Below are 20,028 nucleotides of genomic sequence, written 5' to 3'. Positions count from 1 at the left end.
GATCTCACTGAGCACACATTGGTTGAAGATTTCCTAGGTGACCGCCAAAATTGATTTGTGTTGATTATGGGACCACCCAGTCTATTCCTCTCTTATTTAATCATACTCTCAACCTCATGCTGTAAGTGGAACGTGTCCCCGCTGGCCTGGATAAATTATGTAACTCCTAATCTAAAACACTAATGACATTCAAAGGAGACCCCTTGTGAGTTTCACAATCAAACAAGTGTGTTGTGCTTCACTGTCTCCCTCATTGGCTGGGAACACCAGCTGTGTGTCTAGGTCTAAAAGCATGGCATACACAGATGTACGAGAGCATAGTCGGAATGGAAAGGCCTGCCTAGAGCAGAGTGACCAATGCCAGCCTCTTTCTCCCTGGTCTGAGTTTGGACCTCTGCTTGGGTGTAATATTGGGCCACTGACAGGCTGAAAGTGGATAGCAATTCAGTGAGTTTGACAGTTTACATATCAGAAAAGCTCCTTGAAATCCATGCCCAGAATGATTCCTTCCATGTGTTTACATCTCCATCTGCTGGACATTTTTGTATATCACTAAAAGTAGTACATTTAATCAGTTTTAATAGCAACACTGAAGTCTAAATGACATGTATGTCATACATGTGTCCTATTTTCCAATAAAATAATGAAGACATGATTTAATCATATTTACTGAAATTGCATAGCTGGCTAATGTACTCTGCCCTAAACTATGAGTGATTGTTAGCTTTTTTTGTAAACTCAATTTGATACATAATTGCAACACTATAACCTTGGTCTTCTTTACAAACTGCAAAAAAATCCTCAGTGGTTTCCTCCTTTCTTGCGCAGGCGCAACCTTTCACGGCAAAGCGAACCAAGATGGCGGCTGTTGTTGAAAATGTTGTAAAACTGTAAGTAGCTATGTTCTTTCCCCCTTGCTAGTTAAAGTATGCACATGTGTTTTACGTTTAAATGTAAAGGTCGGTGGTAACAGAAACATGTAAATGGTATAGTAAATTGTCTAAGATGTTCGGTAAAGAAACCGAATAACTCAGTTTTCAAACTGTGTCAGTACTCATAGCTAAACTGACCTGCTATGTCATGTGTTTTTGTATGAAGACTAGTTCATGAACACTTTGAAAATAACCAAGTGGCATCACTATATAACCAAATGTTGGGCACTAGTTAGCAAATGTACACGAATAACTGCATATCCGCAACTCCATCCATAATCCTAATTCCACGCGAGTTTGAAAACACCCACGCTGAGATGGGATGGTGACATGTTAGTTTACAATCATTAGCATGTTAGCTGGCAACTTGGTTATTAAGTTTAGTTAGCTGCAGTGCGTATAGCTACTGTTGTTTTACAATGTAGTCCTTCAAGCTAGAAATTAGTTCAAGTCCTGGTGTTCAATCAGTATTATGAATATATCTGCTGACACTGTATGCATTCGTGCTCCTGGGATGCTTTCATGTGGAAATGGAATGCATGTTTTTTTGTTGTTGCTTTCCAACAGAAAATCCATGTCACCACAATGCATTAGTCACTATGAAGAACGTCCTTGAGGCATTGTTAAAACTAGCTTTTGCCAAAAGATTAGAGTAATATGAATCAGATGTTCTTCAAGACAAATTCTACCAATAAAAAAAAATGACCATGGCATGCAATGCAACAAATGTTTCAAACTCGTGAACTGCGGTGTGTTCATCACGGAAACCATTTACCGTTTAAGAACCAAAAMGAAGCAAACAGAGCAGGGAGGGACCTACCAGAATTTGTCCAATAGAAATCGTTTAAGTTGTAAAATGTTTTAGTAAGAAGTAAACCGTTTCGCAACAGAACCTGTGTAATTTTTTATTTAACCTTTATATAAGTAGGCAAGTCAGTTAACCCACTAGGCCGTCATTGTAAATAAGAATTTGTTAACTGCCTTGTTCAGGGGCAGAACAACATATTTGTATCTTGTCAGCTCTGGGATTTGATCTAACAACCTTTTGGTTACTGGCTCAATGCTCTAACCACTAGGCTACCTACTTCCCCAAATAATACAAGTAATACACCCCTGTTGTCTCTATCATAGACCTCTTTCCATACCCACTTTCCCGAAAGCTTTTGTATCCCTTTGCCTAAAATGGATTTAAGATTGTCTTAGTGCTTTGAAGACAGATTTATGTAAGTAAAAAATAGGTTTCACTCAAGCTGATTCGTGTTGAAAAGCTGAGCCAGCAGAGGCTGCTGCTCCCAACCAGGCAGACCGCTGTTGCCAAGCCAACAAAAGAGCAACTGCTGACATTCTCAACGGTGACTGAGTTCAGGGATACAATGATGTAGTCTGCTTGCCTGCCTCTCCGAGGTGCCAGCTTTAACAGGACCAACATGTTTTTAGCTGTGGCTGTGATAGATAAAGGCTTTGAAGTTTGAACAATTTTAAGCCTCTTTTACAGCACGCTAGAGCAGTAGAATTCAGACAGGATTTGTTTTAGAGGTGGTAGGACACATACCATACCAACCTCTTATGGTAGAGATACATTCCAGGTACTGTCAGTTGTTGAACTGATGCATGAAGGTTTATTTATTTCGACCCTTTTGCAGAAGCAGCAGTTACATTACTGTGGACCCCAGGAAGAGTATCATTCTTATAACAGTATACACAGGCAGTGTGTTTCCTGGTGCTAACTTGTCCCTGGCTGTTCCTCTCGGTGCGTGGGTGAAGGCTGGGAGAGCAGTGCTATAGAGATGCCATGGAGCAYTGCCATAACTACAACGCCCGGCTATGTGCTGAGAGGAGTGTTCGAATGCCCTTCCTGGACTCTCAGACTGGAGTGGCGCAGAGCAACTGTTACATTTGGATGGAGAAGAGACACAGGGGACCAGGTAAATATATTACACATCTACACAAATTGAAGTCACAGTATTTCAACTACTGAGTTCACAGCCTGGAGTAGTAGGCTATATGAGTTTTGCCCAACTCCGGTCCTCCAGTACCCCCAACAGTACACATTTTCGTTGTGGCCCAGACAAGCACACCTGATTCTAGTAATCATCAAGCCCCTGACAGGTTGAATGAGGTGTGTCCAGGGCTGTTGGGMGTACTGGAGGACCGGAGTTGTTAAACACTTGGCAGTATCATTCATTATCTTCTCATGATCTGGAGATCAAAAGAGATCACTGTAGTTCAAGCACTCGGTAGAAATTGTGTTCACCTATGTTACCAACTGCACCAATGTGTCGGAGGAAACACCATACAGCTCTAGCCACAAGGAGTCGCTAGAGCACGATGGGACAAGAACATCCCAGCCAGCCAAACCCTCCCCTAACCCAGACGACGCTGGGCCAATTGTGCGCCGGCTCATAGGTCTCCCGGTCGCGGCCGGCCGCGACACAGCCCGGGATCGAACCCGGATCTGTAGTGACGCCTCAAGCACTGCGATGCAGTGCCTTAGGCCGCTGCGRCACTCGGGAGGCCATAAAGTGAAAGTTAATGTCTGTTTTATAGGTCTATATAAATGTCTAGGTACGTTAGTGGACATCTTATCTGTCCTCTCTCAGGAGTGGCCCCAGGACAGCTGTACACCTACCCATCCCGCAGGTGGAGGAAGAAACGACGAGCCCTCCCCCCAGAGGATCCTCGGCTGGTCTTACCCCCTCTAAAGTCAGGTACGTCCTAATCATGGGATACTAGTCAGCTTAATAACACTATTACTGTGTTGACGACATGTTTGTGTGCCCCTCTGTGCCGGAGTTTTCTGTTGGTTCTTCACTCCTTTYTAAAGGTTGTTTGTGGTTCTCCCTGTCTGTAGAACTGGACTTGGGTTTTAAGAAGGATGCCCTGTCATCATCTGATGGCAGCAGTCTGGAAGCCCTGCTGAAGGGGGAACCCCTGGACAAACGGGGTCTTCCGGAGCTTCATGGGACAGAAGAGGAGTCCAGTCTGGCAGACTACACTTGTGGGGGAGTCACCCCTGCAGCACGTGTCAGAAAGGTACCTTAGCCTGCTGTGGTTGGAGGGATCGTGTGATACCTAGCATGGTTTACAGTTTATTACTCCTCCAATGACATTAGATACTACAGCAACATGCATTCTTCTCTCTATACAGAGAGTCCTGGAGGCAGATGACTTCCTGGATGACTTGGAGGATGAGGACTATGAGGAGGACACCCCCAAAAGAAGAGGNTAAATCCATGTGTATGTATAGTGCATATGTTATCTTGTGTGTGTCTGTGCCAATGTTTGTGTTGCTTCACAGTCCCCGCTGTTCCATAAGGCGTTTTTTAATTTACTGCTTGCGTCAGTTACTTGATGTGGAATAGAGTTCCATGTAGTCATGSCTCTATGTAGTACTGTGTGCCTCCCATAGTCTGTTCTGGACTTGGGGACTGTGAAGAGACCTCTTGTGGCATGTCTTGTGGGGTATGCATGGGTGTCTGAGCTGTGTGCCAGTAGTTTAGACAGCTCGGTGCATTCAACATGCCAATGCCTCTCATAAATAAAGTAGTGAAGAAGTCAATCGCTCTTCCACTTTCAGCCAGGAGAGATTGACATGCATATTACTAATATTAGCTCTCTGTGTACCGTATTTTTTTGTGGCACCTGCCCACACGACTGAACAGTAGTCAAGGTGTGACAACTAGGGCCTGTAGGACCTGCTTTGTTGATAGTGTTGTTAAGAAGGCAGAGCATTGCTTTATTATAGACAGACTTCTCCACATCTTATCTACTACTGCATCAATATGTTTTGACCATGACAGTTTACAATCTCATGTTACTACAAGCAATTTAGTCATCTCAACTTGCTCAATTTCCACATTATTTATTACAAGATTTAGTTGAGGTTTAGAGTTTAGTGAGTGTTTTGTTCCAAAAACAATGCTTTAAGTTTTAAGAAATATTTAGGGCTAACTTATTCCTTGCCACCCACTCAAACTAACTGCAGCTCTTTGTTGAGTGTTGCAGTCATTTCAGTCGTTGTAGTAGCTGACGTGTGATAGTGTTGATAGTGTGATAGTGTTGAGTCATCCGCATACATAGAAACGCTTTACTCGAAGTCAGTGGCATGTCGTTAGTAAAAATTGAACAAAGCAAGGGGCCTAAACAGCTACCCTGCGGAATTTCTGATTCTAACTGGATTATATTTGATAGGCTTCCATTAAAGAACACCCTCTGTGTTCTGTTAGACAAGTAACTCTTTATCCACAATATAGCAGGGGGTGTAAAGCCATAACACATATGTTTTTCCAGCAGCATACTATGCTCAATAATGTCAAAAGCTGCACTGAAGTCTAACAAAACAGCCCCCACAATCATTTTATCATCAATTTCTCTCTGCCAATCATCAGTCATTTGTTGTCAGTGCTGTGCTTGTTGAGTGTCCTTCCTTGTCAATTTGTTTACTGTAAAATAGCATTGTATCTGGTCAATCACAATTTTTTCCAGAAGTTTACTAAGGGTTGGTAACTGGCTGATTGGTTTGCTATTTGAACCAGTAAAGGGGGCTTTACTATTCTTGGGTAGCGGAATGACTTTAGCTTCCCTCCAAGCCTGAYGGCACACTCTAGTTGGCTTAAATTAAAGACGTGGCAAATAGGAGTGGCAATATCGTCTGCTATTATCCCACAGTAATTTTCCATCTAGATTGTTAGATCCTAGTGGCTTGTCATTGTTGATAGACAACAATAATTTTTTCACCTCTTCCACACTGACTTTACGGAATTCAAAAGTAAAATTCTTGTCTATCATAATTTGGTCCGATATACTTGGATGTGTAGTGTCAGCGTTTGTTGCTGGAATGTCATCCCTAAATTTGCATATCTTGCCAGTAGGATTCAATCTGTCCTGTATTTACACTTTGCCTGTTTGATGGTTCTTCGGATGGCATAGCGGGATTTCTTATAAGGGTTAGAGTCCCGCTCCTTGAAAGTGGCAGCTCTACCCTTTTAGCTTAGTCCAAATGTTACCTGTAATCCATGGCTTCTGGTTGGGGTATGTATGTACGGTCACTGTGGGGACGACGTCATCAATGTACTTATTGATGAAGCCAGTGACTGATGTACTCCTCAATGCCATCGGAAGAATCCCGGAACATATTTCAGTCTGTGATACAGTAGCAAAACAGTCCTGTAGCTTAGCATCTGCATKATCTGACCACTTCTGTATTGAGCAAGTCATTGGTACTTCCTGCTTTAGTTTTTACTTGTAATTAGGAATCAGGAGGATAGCGTTATGGTCAGATTTGCCAAATGGAGGGCGAGGGAGAGCTTTGTATGTGTCGCTATGTGTGAATTAAAGGTGGTCTAGAGTTTTTTTGTTTTTTTCCTCCCTCTGGTTGCACATGTAACATGCTGGTAGAAATTAGGTAAAACAGATTTAAGTTTCCCTGCATTAAAGTCCCCGGCCAAAAGGAGCGCCGCCTCTGGATGAGCATTTTCTTGTTTGCTTAATGCCTTATACAGCTCGTTGAGTGCGGTCTTAGTGCCAGCATTGGTTTGTGGTGATAAATAGACTGCTACGAAAAATAGAAATGAACTCTCTTTGTAAATAGTGTGGTCTACAGCTTATCATGAGATACTCTACCTCAGGCGAGCAAAACCTCAAGACTTCCTTAATATTAGATTTCATGCACCAGGTGTTATTGACAAATAGACACAGACCGCCGGGGTGGTCTGTGAAAACTTATCTTACAGGAGGAAGCTGTTCTATCTTGTCGATGCACGGAAAACCTAGCCAGCTGTATGTTATCCATGTTGTCGTTCAGCCACGACTCGGTGAAACATAAGATATTAGAGTTTTTAATGTCCCGTTGGTAGGATAGTCTTTATCGTAGCTCATTCAGTTTATTATCCAGTGATTGCATGTTGGCTAATAGGACTGATGGTAGAGGCGTGTTACCCACTCACCGTCGGATTCTCCAGACCTACGACCGCTATATCTCCGTCTCTTCTTCATGCGAATGACAGGAATTTGAGCCTTGTCCGGTGTCTGAAGTAAATCCTTCACGTCCGACTTGTTAAAGAAAAAAYTCTTCATCCAGTACGAGGTGAGTAATCACTGTTCTGATATCAAGATGCTTTTTTTCTGTCGTACTAGACAGTGCCAGAAACAWTATGTACAAAATAAGTTACAAATAATGCAAAAAAACACACAATAGCACAATTGGTTAGGAGCCCATAAAACGGCAGCCATCTCCTCCGGCTCCATTATTATCTTCCCAGCACAAGGTGCACTTGTGTAATGATCATGCTGTTTAATCAGCATCTTGAAATGCCACACCTGTCAGGTGGATGGATTATCTTGGCAAAGGAGAAATGTTCACTAACAGGGATGTAAACAAATTTGTGCACAATCTGAATGAAATAAGCTTTTTGTGCATATGTAACATTTCTGGGATCTTTTATTTCAGCTCATGAAACAGGGGACCAACACTTTACATGTTGCGTTTTAATATTTTTGTTCAGTGTACTTARGACACCTTCAAATGAGGGGACTAGATGCATAAAGTGCTTTCATTTCTAAACGGTAAAACCGATATGTATGAAAATACCTTCAAATAAAAAGGTGCAATTCTGTACTGTCGCCTCATTTGAAACATTTGCTCTCAAATTCAAAATGCTTGAGTATAGAGCCAAATTTAAAGATTTGAGCTTCACAGTCCAAATAAATAGGCAGTTTAATATTTACCAAACTTCAAGGTTTTGTAGATATCTCTATTACATCATAACCTTTGCTGATCTTAATGTATGATAATGACTTATCGTGCTGCTATCAACTGGCATATTTTACAAGTTTGGACAAATTGTTTACTTGCATCACACAATTACAAGCTGTAAATGATTATGAATAAATGCAATGTTATGGATAGAAGAAGAAAAATCCTTGTTTAGTTTTTCCCTCTGTGTGTGCGCGCGCGCGCTCGCGTTCTCTTGTTTGCCATGGTCCCTCCAGTTTTTGAATAGCCCTGGGAATGGCTCCAACTTGCTTTGTTAACACAGGGCCCTCGACACACACAGCCAGTGACCCTGAGAGCAGGGGTGGTCTGGAAACACCACTGAGAGGGGCCCTGCAGGGGGAGGATCTCAGAGGGGAGGTAGACAGGCGGGTGAAAAAGCCGGGCGGATGAGGAGAGGGAGAGACCAAATATATATTTTTTGCCTTTTTTCTCTTAATTGGTGTATCTCTGATCAGAGCAAATAGTTGAAGCAAACAAGTTAAAAACATCACTTTCTGTTTCAACTGTGTTTTCAATTTGATTTTCCGTTTGATATTTTGTTCTGCCTCTTTGAGCTTTAGAGTCTTCAAGGAACTTCAGAGATAAGAAGATCTCACTGAGCACACATTGGTTGAAGATTTCCTAGGTGACCGCCAAAATTGATTTGTGTTGATTATGGGACCACCCAGTCTATTCCTCTCTTATTTAATCATACTCTCAACCTCATGCTGTAAGTGGAACGTGTCCCCGCTGGCCTGGATAAATTATGTAACTCCTAATCTAAAACACTAATGACATTCAAAGGAGACCCCTTGTGAGTTTCACAATCAAACAAGTGTGTTGTGCTTCACTGTCTCCCTCATTGGCTGGGAACACCAGCTGTGTGTCTAGGTCTAAAAGCATGGCATACACAGATGTACGAGAGCATAGTCGGAATGGAAAGGCCTGCCTAGAGCAGAGTGACCAATGCCAGCCTCTTTCTCCCTGGTCTGAGTTTGGACCTCTGCTTGGGTGTAATATTGGGCCACTGACAGGCTGAAAGTGGATAGCAATTCAGTGAGTTTGACAGTTTACATATCAGAAAAGCTCCTTGAAATCCATGCCCAGAATGATTCCTTCCATGTGTTTACATCTCCATCTGCTGGACATTTTTGTATATCACTAAAAGTAGTACATTTAATCAGTTTTAATAGCAACACTGAAGTCTAAATGACATGTATGTCATACATGTGTCCTATTTTCCAATAAAATAATGAAGACATGATTTAATCATATTTACTGAAATTGCATAGCTGGCTAATGTACTCTGCCCTAAACTATGAGTGATTGTTAGCTTTTTTTGTAAACTCAATTTGATACATAATTGCAACACTATAACCTTGGTCTTCTTTACAAACTGCAAAAAAATCCTCAGTGGTTTCCTCCTTTCTTGCGCAGGCGCAACCTTTCACGGCAAAGCGAACCAAGATGGCGGCTGTTGTTGAAAATGTTGTAAAACTGTAAGTAGCTATGTTCTTTCCCCCTTGCTAGTTAAAGTATGCACATGTGTTTTACGTTTAAATGTAAAGGTCGGTGGTAACAGAAACATGTAAATGGTATAGTAAATTGTCTAAGATGTTCGGTAAAGAAACCGAATAACTCAGTTTTCAAACTGTGTCAGTACTCATAGCTAAACTGACCTGCTATGTCATGTGTTTTTGTATGAAGACTAGTTCATGAACACTTTGAAAATAACCAAGTGGCATCACTATATAACCAAATGTTGGGCACTAGTTAGCAAATGTACACGAATAACTGCATATCCGCAACTCCATCCATAATCCTAATTCCACGCGAGTTTGAAAACACCCACGCTGAGATGGGATGGTGACATGTTAGTTTACAATCATTAGCATGTTAGCTGGCAACTTGGTTATTAAGTTTAGTTAGCTGCAGTGCGTATAGCTACTGTTGTTTTACAATGTAGTCCTTCAAGCTAGAAATTAGTTCAAGTCCTGGTGTTCAATCAGTATTATGAATATATCTGCTGACACTGTATGCATTCGTGCTCCTGGGATGCTTTCATGTGGAAATGGAATGCATGTTTTTTTGTTGTTGCTTTCCAACAGAAAATCCATGTCACCACAATGCATTAGTCACTATGAAGAACGTCCTTGAGGCATTGTTAAAACTAGCTTTTGCCAAAAGATTAGAGTAATATGAATCAGATGTTCTTCAAGACAAATTCTACCAATAAAAAAAAATGACCATGGCATGCAATGCAACAAATGTTTCAAACTCGTGAACTGCGGTGTGTTCATCACGGAAACCATTTACCGTTTAAGAACCAAAAMGAAGCAAACAGAGCAGGGAGGGACCTACCAGAATTTGTCCAATAGAAATCGTTTAAGTTGTAAAATGTTTTAGTAAGAAGTAAACCGTTTCGCAACAGAACCTGTGTAATTTTTTATTTAACCTTTATATAAGTAGGCAAGTCAGTTAACCCACTAGGCCGTCATTGTAAATAAGAATTTGTTAACTGCCTTGTTCAGGGGCAGAACAACATATTTGTATCTTGTCAGCTCTGGGATTTGATCTAACAACCTTTTGGTTACTGGCTCAATGCTCTAACCACTAGGCTACCTACTTCCCCAAATAATACAAGTAATACACCCCTGTTGTCTCTATCATAGACCTCTTTCCATACCCACTTTCCCGAAAGCTTTTGTATCCCTTTGCCTAAAATGGATTTAAGATTGTCTTAGTGCTTTGAAGACAGATTTATGTAAGTAAAAAATAGGTTTCACTCAAGCTGATTCGTGTTGAAAAGCTGAGCCAGCAGAGGCTGCTGCTCCCAACCAGGCAGACCGCTGTTGCCAAGCCAACAAAAGAGCAACTGCTGACATTCTCAACGGTGACTGAGTTCAGGGATACAATGATGTAGTCTGCTTGCCTGCCTCTCCGAGGTGCCAGCTTTAACAGGACCAACATGTTTTTAGCTGTGGCTGTGATAGATAAAGGCTTTGAAGTTTGAACAATTTTAAGCCTCTTTTACAGCACGCTAGAGCAGTAGAATTCAGACAGGATTTGTTTTAGAGGTGGTAGGACACATACCATACCAACCTCTTATGGTAGAGATACATTCCAGGTACTGTCAGTTGTTGAACTGATGCATGAAGGTTTATTTATTTCGACCCTTTTGCAGAAGCAGCAGTTACATTACTGTGGACCCCAGGAAGAGTATCATTCTTATAACAGTATACACAGGCAGTGTGTTTCCTGGTGCTAACTTGTCCCTGGCTGTTCCTCTCGGTGCGTGGGTGAAGGCTGGGAGAGCAGTGCTATAGAGATGCCATGGAGCAYTGCCATAACTACAACGCCCGGCTATGTGCTGAGAGGAGTGTTCGAATGCCCTTCCTGGACTCTCAGACTGGAGTGGCGCAGAGCAACTGTTACATTTGGATGGAGAAGAGACACAGGGGACCAGGTAAATATATTACACATCTACACAAATTGAAGTCACAGTATTTCAACTACTGAGTTCACAGCCTGGAGTAGTAGGCTATATGAGTTTTGCCCAACTCCGGTCCTCCAGTACCCCCAACAGTACACATTTTCGTTGTGGCCCAGACAAGCACACCTGATTCTAGTAATCATCAAGCCCCTGACAGGTTGAATGAGGTGTGTCCAGGGCTGTTGGGMGTACTGGAGGACCGGAGTTGTTAAACACTTGGCAGTATCATTCATTATCTTCTCATGATCTGGAGATCAAAAGAGATCACTGTAGTTCAAGCACTCGGTAGAAATTGTGTTCACCTATGTTACCAACTGCACCAATGTGTCGGAGGAAACACCATACAGCTCTAGCCACAAGGAGTCGCTAGAGCACGATGGGACAAGAACATCCCAGCCAGCCAAACCCTCCCCTAACCCAGACGACGCTGGGCCAATTGTGCGCCGGCTCATAGGTCTCCCGGTCGCGGCCGGCCGCGACACAGCCCGGGATCGAACCCGGATCTGTAGTGACGCCTCAAGCACTGCGATGCAGTGCCTTAGGCCGCTGCGRCACTCGGGAGGCCATAAAGTGAAAGTTAATGTCTGTTTTATAGGTCTATATAAATGTCTAGGTACGTTAGTGGACATCTTATCTGTCCTCTCTCAGGAGTGGCCCCAGGACAGCTGTACACCTACCCATCCCGCAGGTGGAGGAAGAAACGACGAGCCCTCCCCCCAGAGGATCCTCGGCTGGTCTTACCCCCTCTAAAGTCAGGTACGTCCTAATCATGGGATACTAGTCAGCTTAATAACACTATTACTGTGTTGACGACATGTTTGTGTGCCCCTCTGTGCCGGAGTTTTCTGTTGGTTCTTCACTCCTTTYTAAAGGTTGTTTGTGGTTCTCCCTGTCTGTAGAACTGGACTTGGGTTTTAAGAAGGATGCCCTGTCATCATCTGATGGCAGCAGTCTGGAAGCCCTGCTGAAGGGGGAACCCCTGGACAAACGGGGTCTTCCGGAGCTTCATGGGACAGAAGAGGAGTCCAGTCTGGCAGACTACACTTGTGGGGGAGTCACCCCTGCAGCACGTGTCAGAAAGGTACCTTAGCCTGCTGTGGTTGGAGGGATCGTGTGATACCTAGCATGGTTTACAGTTTATTACTCCTCCAATGACATTAGATACTACAGCAACATGCATTCTTCTCTCTATACAGAGAGTCCTGGAGGCAGATGACTTCCTGGATGACTTGGAGGATGAGGACTATGAGGAGGACACCCCCAAAAGAAGAGGKAAAGGAAAGGGAAAGGTGAGTGAAGCTTTTCTAAACCAATAATTGTAGTTAATGTTACATTTTGCATTACATTTAGCATAGTCATTTAGCAGACGCTCTTATCCAGAGCCACTTACAGTTAGAGACTCACTTTACTCAATGTTACGGGCATGTGATCTGAAATGGTGGATGTGTCCACTGTGGCACCATGTCTGTACCTATGATATTGAGTATGATGGTGTGTTTGTCCTTAGGGTCGTGGAGTGAGCAGTGCCAAGAAGAAGCTGGATGCTGCGGCGGCTGCACTGGAGGACAAGGACAAGCCTTACTCCTGTGACAGTGAGTCCCAGCAGGGCCTTGGAGGAGAACAGTGGGAGTGCAGATGGCTTTGGAGGAGAACAGTGGGAGTGCAGATGGCTTTGGAGGAGAACAGTGGGAGTGCAGATGGCTTTGGGAGGAGAAGCAGTGGGAGTGCAGATGGCTTTGGAGGAGACAAGTGGGAGTGCAGATGGCTTTGGGGGAGAGCAGTGGGAGTGCAGATGGCTTTGGAGGAGAGCAGTGGGAGTGCAGATGGCTTTGGAGGAGAGCAGTGGGAGTGCAGATGGCTTTGGAGGAGAACAGTGGGAGTGCAGATGGCTTTGGAGGAGAGCAGTGGGGAGTGCAGATGGCTTTGGGAGGAGACAGTGGGAGTGCAGATGGCTTTGAGGAGAGCAGTGGAGTGGCAGATGGCTTTGGAGGAGAACAGTGGGAGTGCAGATGGCTTTGGAGGAGAACAGTGGGAGTGCAGATGGCTTTGGAGGAGGGCCTACTCTCTTTACTCCTTAGGAACTCTCTTGTTGGGAAGCAGACAGTCAGTTGTTTTTCACTCCTGAAATTGTCTTCCATTGCAGATGAAACTCGGGGTAATGTTGATGTCTTTCTGATTGTCAGTCTTTGAGCGTACTTCTCTGAGACTCTCTCCTTTTTCTCTTTTCTCTCCTCTTTCAGACACTTTCAAACAAAAGCATATTTCACAACCTTCTGGACGAGGTATATTTCTCTCCTTTTTCCTCTGCCTCCAGTCCAGTCTGTTTGTCTTTCTCTCGGTGTGTGTTAGCTAACATGTAGAATGCTTTGAGGTTAGTGTTGCTGCCTCACCCTCATCCACTGAATAAGGTCTCATTTTCAAGGTATAATTCAATTGYCTCAGAGTATAAGTAACTTGATATGCTTGAGGGTGGATTGTGAATGTGTAGTGTGGAGATTACTTCTCTGTGCATGAGTTCCACCTCACGGTTTAAGAAGCAGTGTACTTTTTGTATTTTATCCTAAATGACATTTAGGCTACTCCAAGGTAGTTGTATTTAGGAACATCTTGGCTTAGTTGGTAGAGCATGTCACTTGCAACGCCAGGGTTGTGGGTTCGATTTTCACYGGGGACCAGTACGAACAAATATGAAAATGTATGATAAGAGTGTCTGCTAAATGTCTTATGTAAAATGTTAAATATGTATTTCACACATGATATTATTGCATCACATCGTGGTCCTTTGTAGCTCAGGTGGTAGAGCTTGTAACGCCAGGGTAGTGGGTTTGATTCCCGGGACCACCCATACGTAAAATGTATGAACGCATGACTGTTGCTTTGGTTAAAGCGTCTCCTAAATGGCATATCACATTATCGTATTGCACACACTACAGCCAATCAACTGTAGTCTGTGTTTTCTTTCATGTCATAATCTGTCTCTTAACTGAATGTCTCATTTGCATTTCTTTGCTCCATTTCTTTTTTTCTTAACTCGTCTTGTCCTCACCTGTTTCTTTAGAGTGAAATAGTGCCTCTGCTTTTGTGTTGAACCAGCTTGCTGTCTGGCTGTGTGGATCCTGATGTGAGTGCGCATGGGGAGAGAGATTGTAGAGGAATGCCTAACCTGGGTTCTGCACCATGGACCATGCTGCACAATGGCCTGGAACTGGCGGTCTGACTCACATAGAGACAGGCGGCCTGAGGTTCAAATCAAATGTTATTTGTCACATGCTTTGTAAACAACCAGTGTAGACTAACAGTGAAATGCTTATTTACGGGCCCTTCCCAACAATGCAGAGAGAAAGAAAGAGAACTYGGGTTGGAGATTGTGTTGCAACTGGGGCTAGGGTTGGAACTGGAGGGGGGGTAATGGGGGCTGGGYGCTGACCCAGTCAGTATTCTTGCCCCTCTAGGTATCAGATGAAGAAATATGATGGGATTGTGTGATGAAATAAGAGAGGGTGATTGAGTGAGTGGATGGATGTCTGGGTGAGCATACCATTGCTCTAGACCAGGCACGTGGACACTAATGCATCAATATGATTTTCCTCATCAGTAAATAAAGATCAGATCGAGGCGATATATTTCAGTGGAGAAAAATGTACTCCGTTCTAGTATGAAGGCTACTTAATGGTTTACGTATGTTTCGTTTTAACACGTGTTGTGTTTGGGGGTTTCTCTGGCAGTCTGTGGGAAGCGTTACAAGAACCGTCCGGGCCTGAGCTACCACTACGCCCACTCCCACCTGGCTGAGGAGGAGGMAGGGGACAAGGAGGAGCCTGAGGTCCACACACCCACCCCGCCCCAGCCTGAGGAGCCCAAGAGTAAGTGACCATTTGAAACCTTTGAATGCAGACCCATACTTATKATTTCATTCTGTGTTTCTCCCTCACAGCACCCAAGAAAGGTCCAGACGGTTTGGCGATACCCAATAACTACTGTGACTTCTGCCTGGGAGACTCTGCCCTCAACCAGAAGACGGGCCAGTCAGAGGAGCTGCAGTCCTGCTCAGACTGTGGACGTTCAGGTAACCCTTCCAACCCTGGCCTTTACCCTGAGAGACAGGGCTAACCTAGGCCTTTGAGACCATTTGTGTATATTTGTATGAGCATGCAAATGAATGCATGTGTGAGTGGTAGACTTTACTTTAGGTTGGTATTGAGTGTGTTCAGAGTCAGACGCATGATGGCGTAGTTACAAAGACCAGTAGTAGTATGATGGCGGCAGACAGTTTGTTCACCCATTCTCTGTGTCCAACCCAGGCCACCCGTCCTGCCTGCAGTTCACCCCTGTGATGATGGCTGCAGTGAAGACCTACCGCTGGCAGTGCATCGAGTGCAAGTGCTGCAACATCTGTGGCACCTCAGAGAACGACGTGAGTTGACCTGCAGACTTCATACTTATTACTGTGGGACAAATGAAGTATACTGTATATTTAAAATGAAGTGWTGCGCTGAAAAATTGTGTTGTATAATGAGCCTGTTGTCTTTTGTCCAGGACCAGCTTCTCTTCTGTGATGACTGTGATAGAGGCTATCACATGTACTGTCTCAGCCCTGCTATGGCTGAACCTCCAGAAGGTGAGAGCAGGATAATGGATCRATCTGTTCAGGATGCACCACTGGGGACCATTTGCCTGTCTAATAGGGGATATTTGAGTCAAAGTTTTTGATGATGACTGTTGTGGTTTTATCTCCATATGGAGACAGATTTATCTGAGTACATTTGGCAYAGCAGAATGTCCAAGTCGGGCTCTCAGGCGGCGGAGCCAGACAACGATAGCACGGCCGGGTGTTTTACTGATGAATCACTGCTTTCAGCAGTTAACTAGCCTTGAAATCTTGAAATGCTAAGTCAATGCAAGGTATTACAGCACAAAATAGCCTGTACCTTTAAACCCAGTGACTTCAACTGGGCTAATGACCAGATGTGGATCCATGGAAGACAGGATATTTATAGCAAGTCTGTGAGTCACTCACCACTCTGTTTCCTTGTGTCCTCTTAACAGGGAGCTGGAGCTGCCATCTGTGTCTGGACCTGTTGAAAGACAAGGCGTCCATATACCAGACACCTAATGCCCCTCCGTCGTGATGGACCCCCACCCTCTCACAGGTTCTCCATCACTGGTCAGCAGAGAGGAGTTAGTGGGACAGATTACTTGTGAAAAGGGAAGCATACCTCACCAACCTCCCTTCTGAAACAGGCCTCGGGGAAGCATACCTCACCAACCCCCCTTCTGAAACAGGCCCTCGGGGAAGCATACCTTACCAACCCCCCTTCTGAAACAGGCCTCGGGGAAGCATACCTCACCAACACCCCTTCTGAAACAGGCCTCGGGGAAGCATACCTTACCAGCCCCTTGCTGAAAAAGGCCTCGGTTTGGAAGGGAACACCTTACCAGCCCCGTGCTGAAACAGGTCTTGGTTTGGTTCTTATATGGCTGTTACACAGTTCCAAGCTCAAGTGACCCATAGGCTTTTGTTTTCAACTATTTGTCAATATATCAAACTCAATGTGTCAATATCCTGAACTTGACAATACATGAAGTTTGTTTGAGTGGCTTAAACCACAAACTGCTTTTGCCAGCCAAAATACCTGAACACAGTCTCACATACAGTTCATGCACACGACTGCTCAGATCCTACTTTTATTCGGCAAAATATCAGTTTTGCATGTAGAGGAGAGAAATTGTTTGAGTCAATTAGCATGCCAATGCTTGTTCATAATAAGAACATGTTCAAAGGTTTTGTATATTTATATATTTGTATAGAATATAAAGGTGGGAATTATTTAAAAGCTGCCCTCTGTTCAGCCATTACATTCCTTGACATTCAAAAAGACTGGAGTGGCAAGGAGTGGAATGCTAGCTAAAAAGACTGGTAGTCAGACTACCTGATGTGGAGACAATATTGAGAGTTAGGAAGCATTGGGCGTTAAGAGGGCCTTACTATTACATCAATCTCTATCTCGGTGAGAGAAAGAGGACTTTGGCGTAACAATTWMTATTTWTTTTTTTAAGGAATTAAAGATTGGGTGTTTGCTGCTGTTGAGGAAAGAGTCAGAATGGATGCTGGTTTGTGTGGTGATTGAGTGATTTTAGTGTATCCTATGTCCACAATCAGCCTTTTACCAAAAATAGTTACCTAATCCATTGGTAGACAACACTGATCCTGGAGAGCAGTTTGACATTTTACTGCTAGCAACGTAAGTATTTCGCTGCACCCGCTATAACATCTACCAAACTGTGTATGCAACCAATAAACGTTGATTTGCAGCAGTCCTAATCTSGACCCCTTTTTGACTCCTTGTTATGTGTTGGGAGATAATTTAAAAACAGACAACTACCAAGCACAGGACTTTGTGTTTACCTGCCCATATCAGCTCTGAAGTCTCATCCCACCCTGCTCTAACCTGCTCCACTGTCTCATATCGCAGACTGTCATGCTCTATGATTCCCTTCATTTATAGCCAGAGGAGCCATTCAAGAGCTACTGGGACTGTGGGGAGATGGAAMAATGTTTTTAGGATGATGTGGAGCCATCAGAGGGTCCAGTCAGAAAGTGGTGTGGTTTTTTTCTTTCCCCTTTTTCTCCCCAATTTCGTGGWATCCAATTGTTAGTAGTTACTATCTTGTCTCATCGCTACAACTCCCGTACGGGCTCGGGAGAGACGAAGGTCGAAAGCCATGCGTCCTCCGAAACAACCCAACCAAGCCGCACTGCTTCTTAACACAGCGCGCATCCAACCCGGAAGCCAGCCGCACCAATGTGTCGGAGGAAACACTGTGCACCTGGCGACCTTGGTTAGCGTGCACTGCGCCCGGCCCCCCACAGGAGTTGCTGGTGCGCGATGAGACAAGGATATCCCTACCGGCCAAACCCGGACGACGCTAGGCCAATTGTGCGTCGCCCCACGGACCTCCCGGTCGCAGACCACTGCGCCACCCGGGAGGCCAGAAAGTGTTGTGTTACCACAAACTGCAGACTGGTGTACCTGCACTTGCTATACTGTAGTGTTGTCCTTGGAGGCAACATTATTTGACTTTTTCATATATAGGTCTATACATAAAGTATTCAGATCCATTTATCATTATGGGGTGTTTGTGTGTGGATTGATGAGGGGGGTAAAAACAATTTAATCCGTTTTAGAATAAGGCTGTAAAGTAACAAAATGTGGAAAAAGTCAAGGTCTGAATACTTTCTGAATGCGCTGTAAATACACTGAGTGTACAAAACATTAAGAACACCATCTTAATATTGAGTCCCCCCCCCCCCCTTTTGCCCTCAGAACAGCCTCGATTCGTCGGGGCGTGGACACTACAAGGTGTCGAAAGCATTCCACAGGGATGCTGCCCCATGTTGACTCCATTGCTTCCCACAGTTGTCAAGTTGGCTGGATATTTTTGGGGTGGAGGACTATTCTTGATACACGTGGGAAACTGTTGAGTGTGAAAAACACAGCAGCGTTGCAGTTGTTGACACACTCAAACCGTTGATCCTGGTACCTACTACCATACCCTGTTCAAAGGCACTTCAATCTTTTCTCTTACCCATTTACCCTTTGAATGGAACACACACCATCCATGTCTCAAGGCTTAAAAATCCTTCTTTAACCTGTCCTCCCCTTCATTCTCGTCGTCTCATGAAAAGGGAACACCTGTTTTTCTCCTTGGATTTTCTCTGCTTTTCCCCCAAAGCRGGGTGCAATGCTCTCCACCAGTTTGGCTATGGTTACAATTAGCTACAATTACTTTACCTCAAACTAGTGAAAGTTAAAAACAACAACATTGGATTCATTCTCAGACATGGTCAAAAGGAGAAACYGTAGACATTGCATTCTCTACAGACAGTTACCCAAGTGCATGATAATGTGTGCCCTAAACACGGGTGCTCATGGTCTACTCAGATTTGGATTGATCAAGGTATAAGAAAGTTGTGTAATATCATCTAGCTATACTATCATGTTATATTAATAGCCAACTAACAAATACTAAAGCATTAAACAAGTATTTCTCATTTAATTTGTTTAGCTGTTTGTTTAGAGGCAGTTGCCATTTGGAATATTACGGTTTTGGTTCATAATAAAAAAATCATCAATGATATTTACTCAGTTGATGTAAAACAGTTTTGGGACTTTATTTGGATTAAAATTCTATTTTTCCTTTAGGGTATAAGGTTTTGTCTTTTTTTTCAGGAAAATAAAAGATTTGGCGCTGACAGTATTTGGTGCCATGTCATATTTTCTCTATTACAYCAGTTGCCATTCAGGATCACTGAAGCACTGTTGTATCAGTGATGGATCTTTGTGTCTGTGAAACCAAAACATTGGAAATGAATTCTGTACCTTATATTGCAAAGTACAAGGCCTGGTCTTGGTGATCAGATGTAACATTAAGGCACATGGACCAATTCATAACCCTGCTGTTTCAATAAACACCATGTCATAAACACAAGCCATTTCCTCAGGCTGTGGATGGACCAATTTACCCATAGAGAGGAACTGAGGGGGAGGGTAGGAGGTATTGAAGATAGTCCAGGGCAAAAACAGACTACATGATTACCATATATGTAGGCAATGTAATGTTCTTAAGATGGGGTACTGCCTAAAAGTAGTATCTATGTAGGTTTTCTGCCATTGCCTGTTCTAGATGTCAATGCACATCACATTTACCAAGTCGGTTTATTTCGTTTTTTTTAACAGTCAAAAAAGCGATTCTACAAAAGCATCGCCTTGCTTGCATGCATGGTGTCTTTTACTAYGGCAGATCTGACTCTTCCTAAGCCAGCAGGTGAAGTCTAGCTTTGAAAAAGT

At 43.6% G+C, this 20,028-nt stretch overlaps 2 protein-coding genes across 3 annotated transcripts; both read left to right on the top strand.

Annotated features, from left to right (window-relative positions):
- Positions 1-135: 135 nt before the first annotated feature.
- On the top strand, positions 136-4,161 carry LOC111963711 (zinc finger protein ubi-d4-like). Its single transcript, XM_023987212.2, has 5 exons — positions 136-890; positions 2,697-2,857; positions 3,533-3,640; positions 3,784-3,965; positions 4,081-4,161. The coding sequence occupies exons 1-5, from the start codon at positions 859-861 to the stop codon at positions 4,159-4,161; spliced, it is 564 nt and encodes a 187-aa protein (XP_023842980.1). The 5' UTR covers positions 136-858.
- Positions 4,162-8,435: 4,274 nt separating this feature from the next.
- LOC111964213 (zinc finger protein ubi-d4) lies at positions 8,436-17,501 on the top strand. 2 transcript variants are annotated; one of them, XM_023988004.2, is made up of 12 exons: positions 8,436-9,185; positions 10,992-11,152; positions 11,828-11,935; positions 12,079-12,260; positions 12,376-12,468; positions 12,687-12,771; positions 13,420-13,461; positions 14,905-15,042; positions 15,114-15,245; positions 15,481-15,593; positions 15,716-15,797; positions 16,226-17,501. In XM_023988004.2, exons 1-12 carry the CDS (start codon positions 9,154-9,156, stop codon positions 16,306-16,308), a joined length of 1,251 nt encoding a protein of 416 aa, XP_023843772.1. In that variant the 5' UTR covers positions 8,436-9,153; the 3' UTR covers positions 16,309-17,501. The 2 variants fall into 2 exon arrangements, with proteins under 2 accessions (XP_023843772.1, XP_023843773.1); XM_023988005.2 differs by lacking the exon at positions 13,420-13,461 and having other exon boundaries at positions 8,437-9,185.
- Positions 17,502-20,028: the final 2,527 nt, after the last annotated feature.

Source organism: Salvelinus sp. IW2-2015, linkage group LG5 (genome assembly GCF_002910315.2).
Source record: "Salvelinus sp. IW2-2015 linkage group LG5, ASM291031v2, whole genome shotgun sequence".
NCBI classification, from domain to species: domain Eukaryota; kingdom Metazoa; phylum Chordata; class Actinopteri; order Salmoniformes; family Salmonidae; genus Salvelinus; species Salvelinus sp. IW2-2015.
This window is presented reverse-complemented; position numbering and strand designations above follow the sequence as displayed.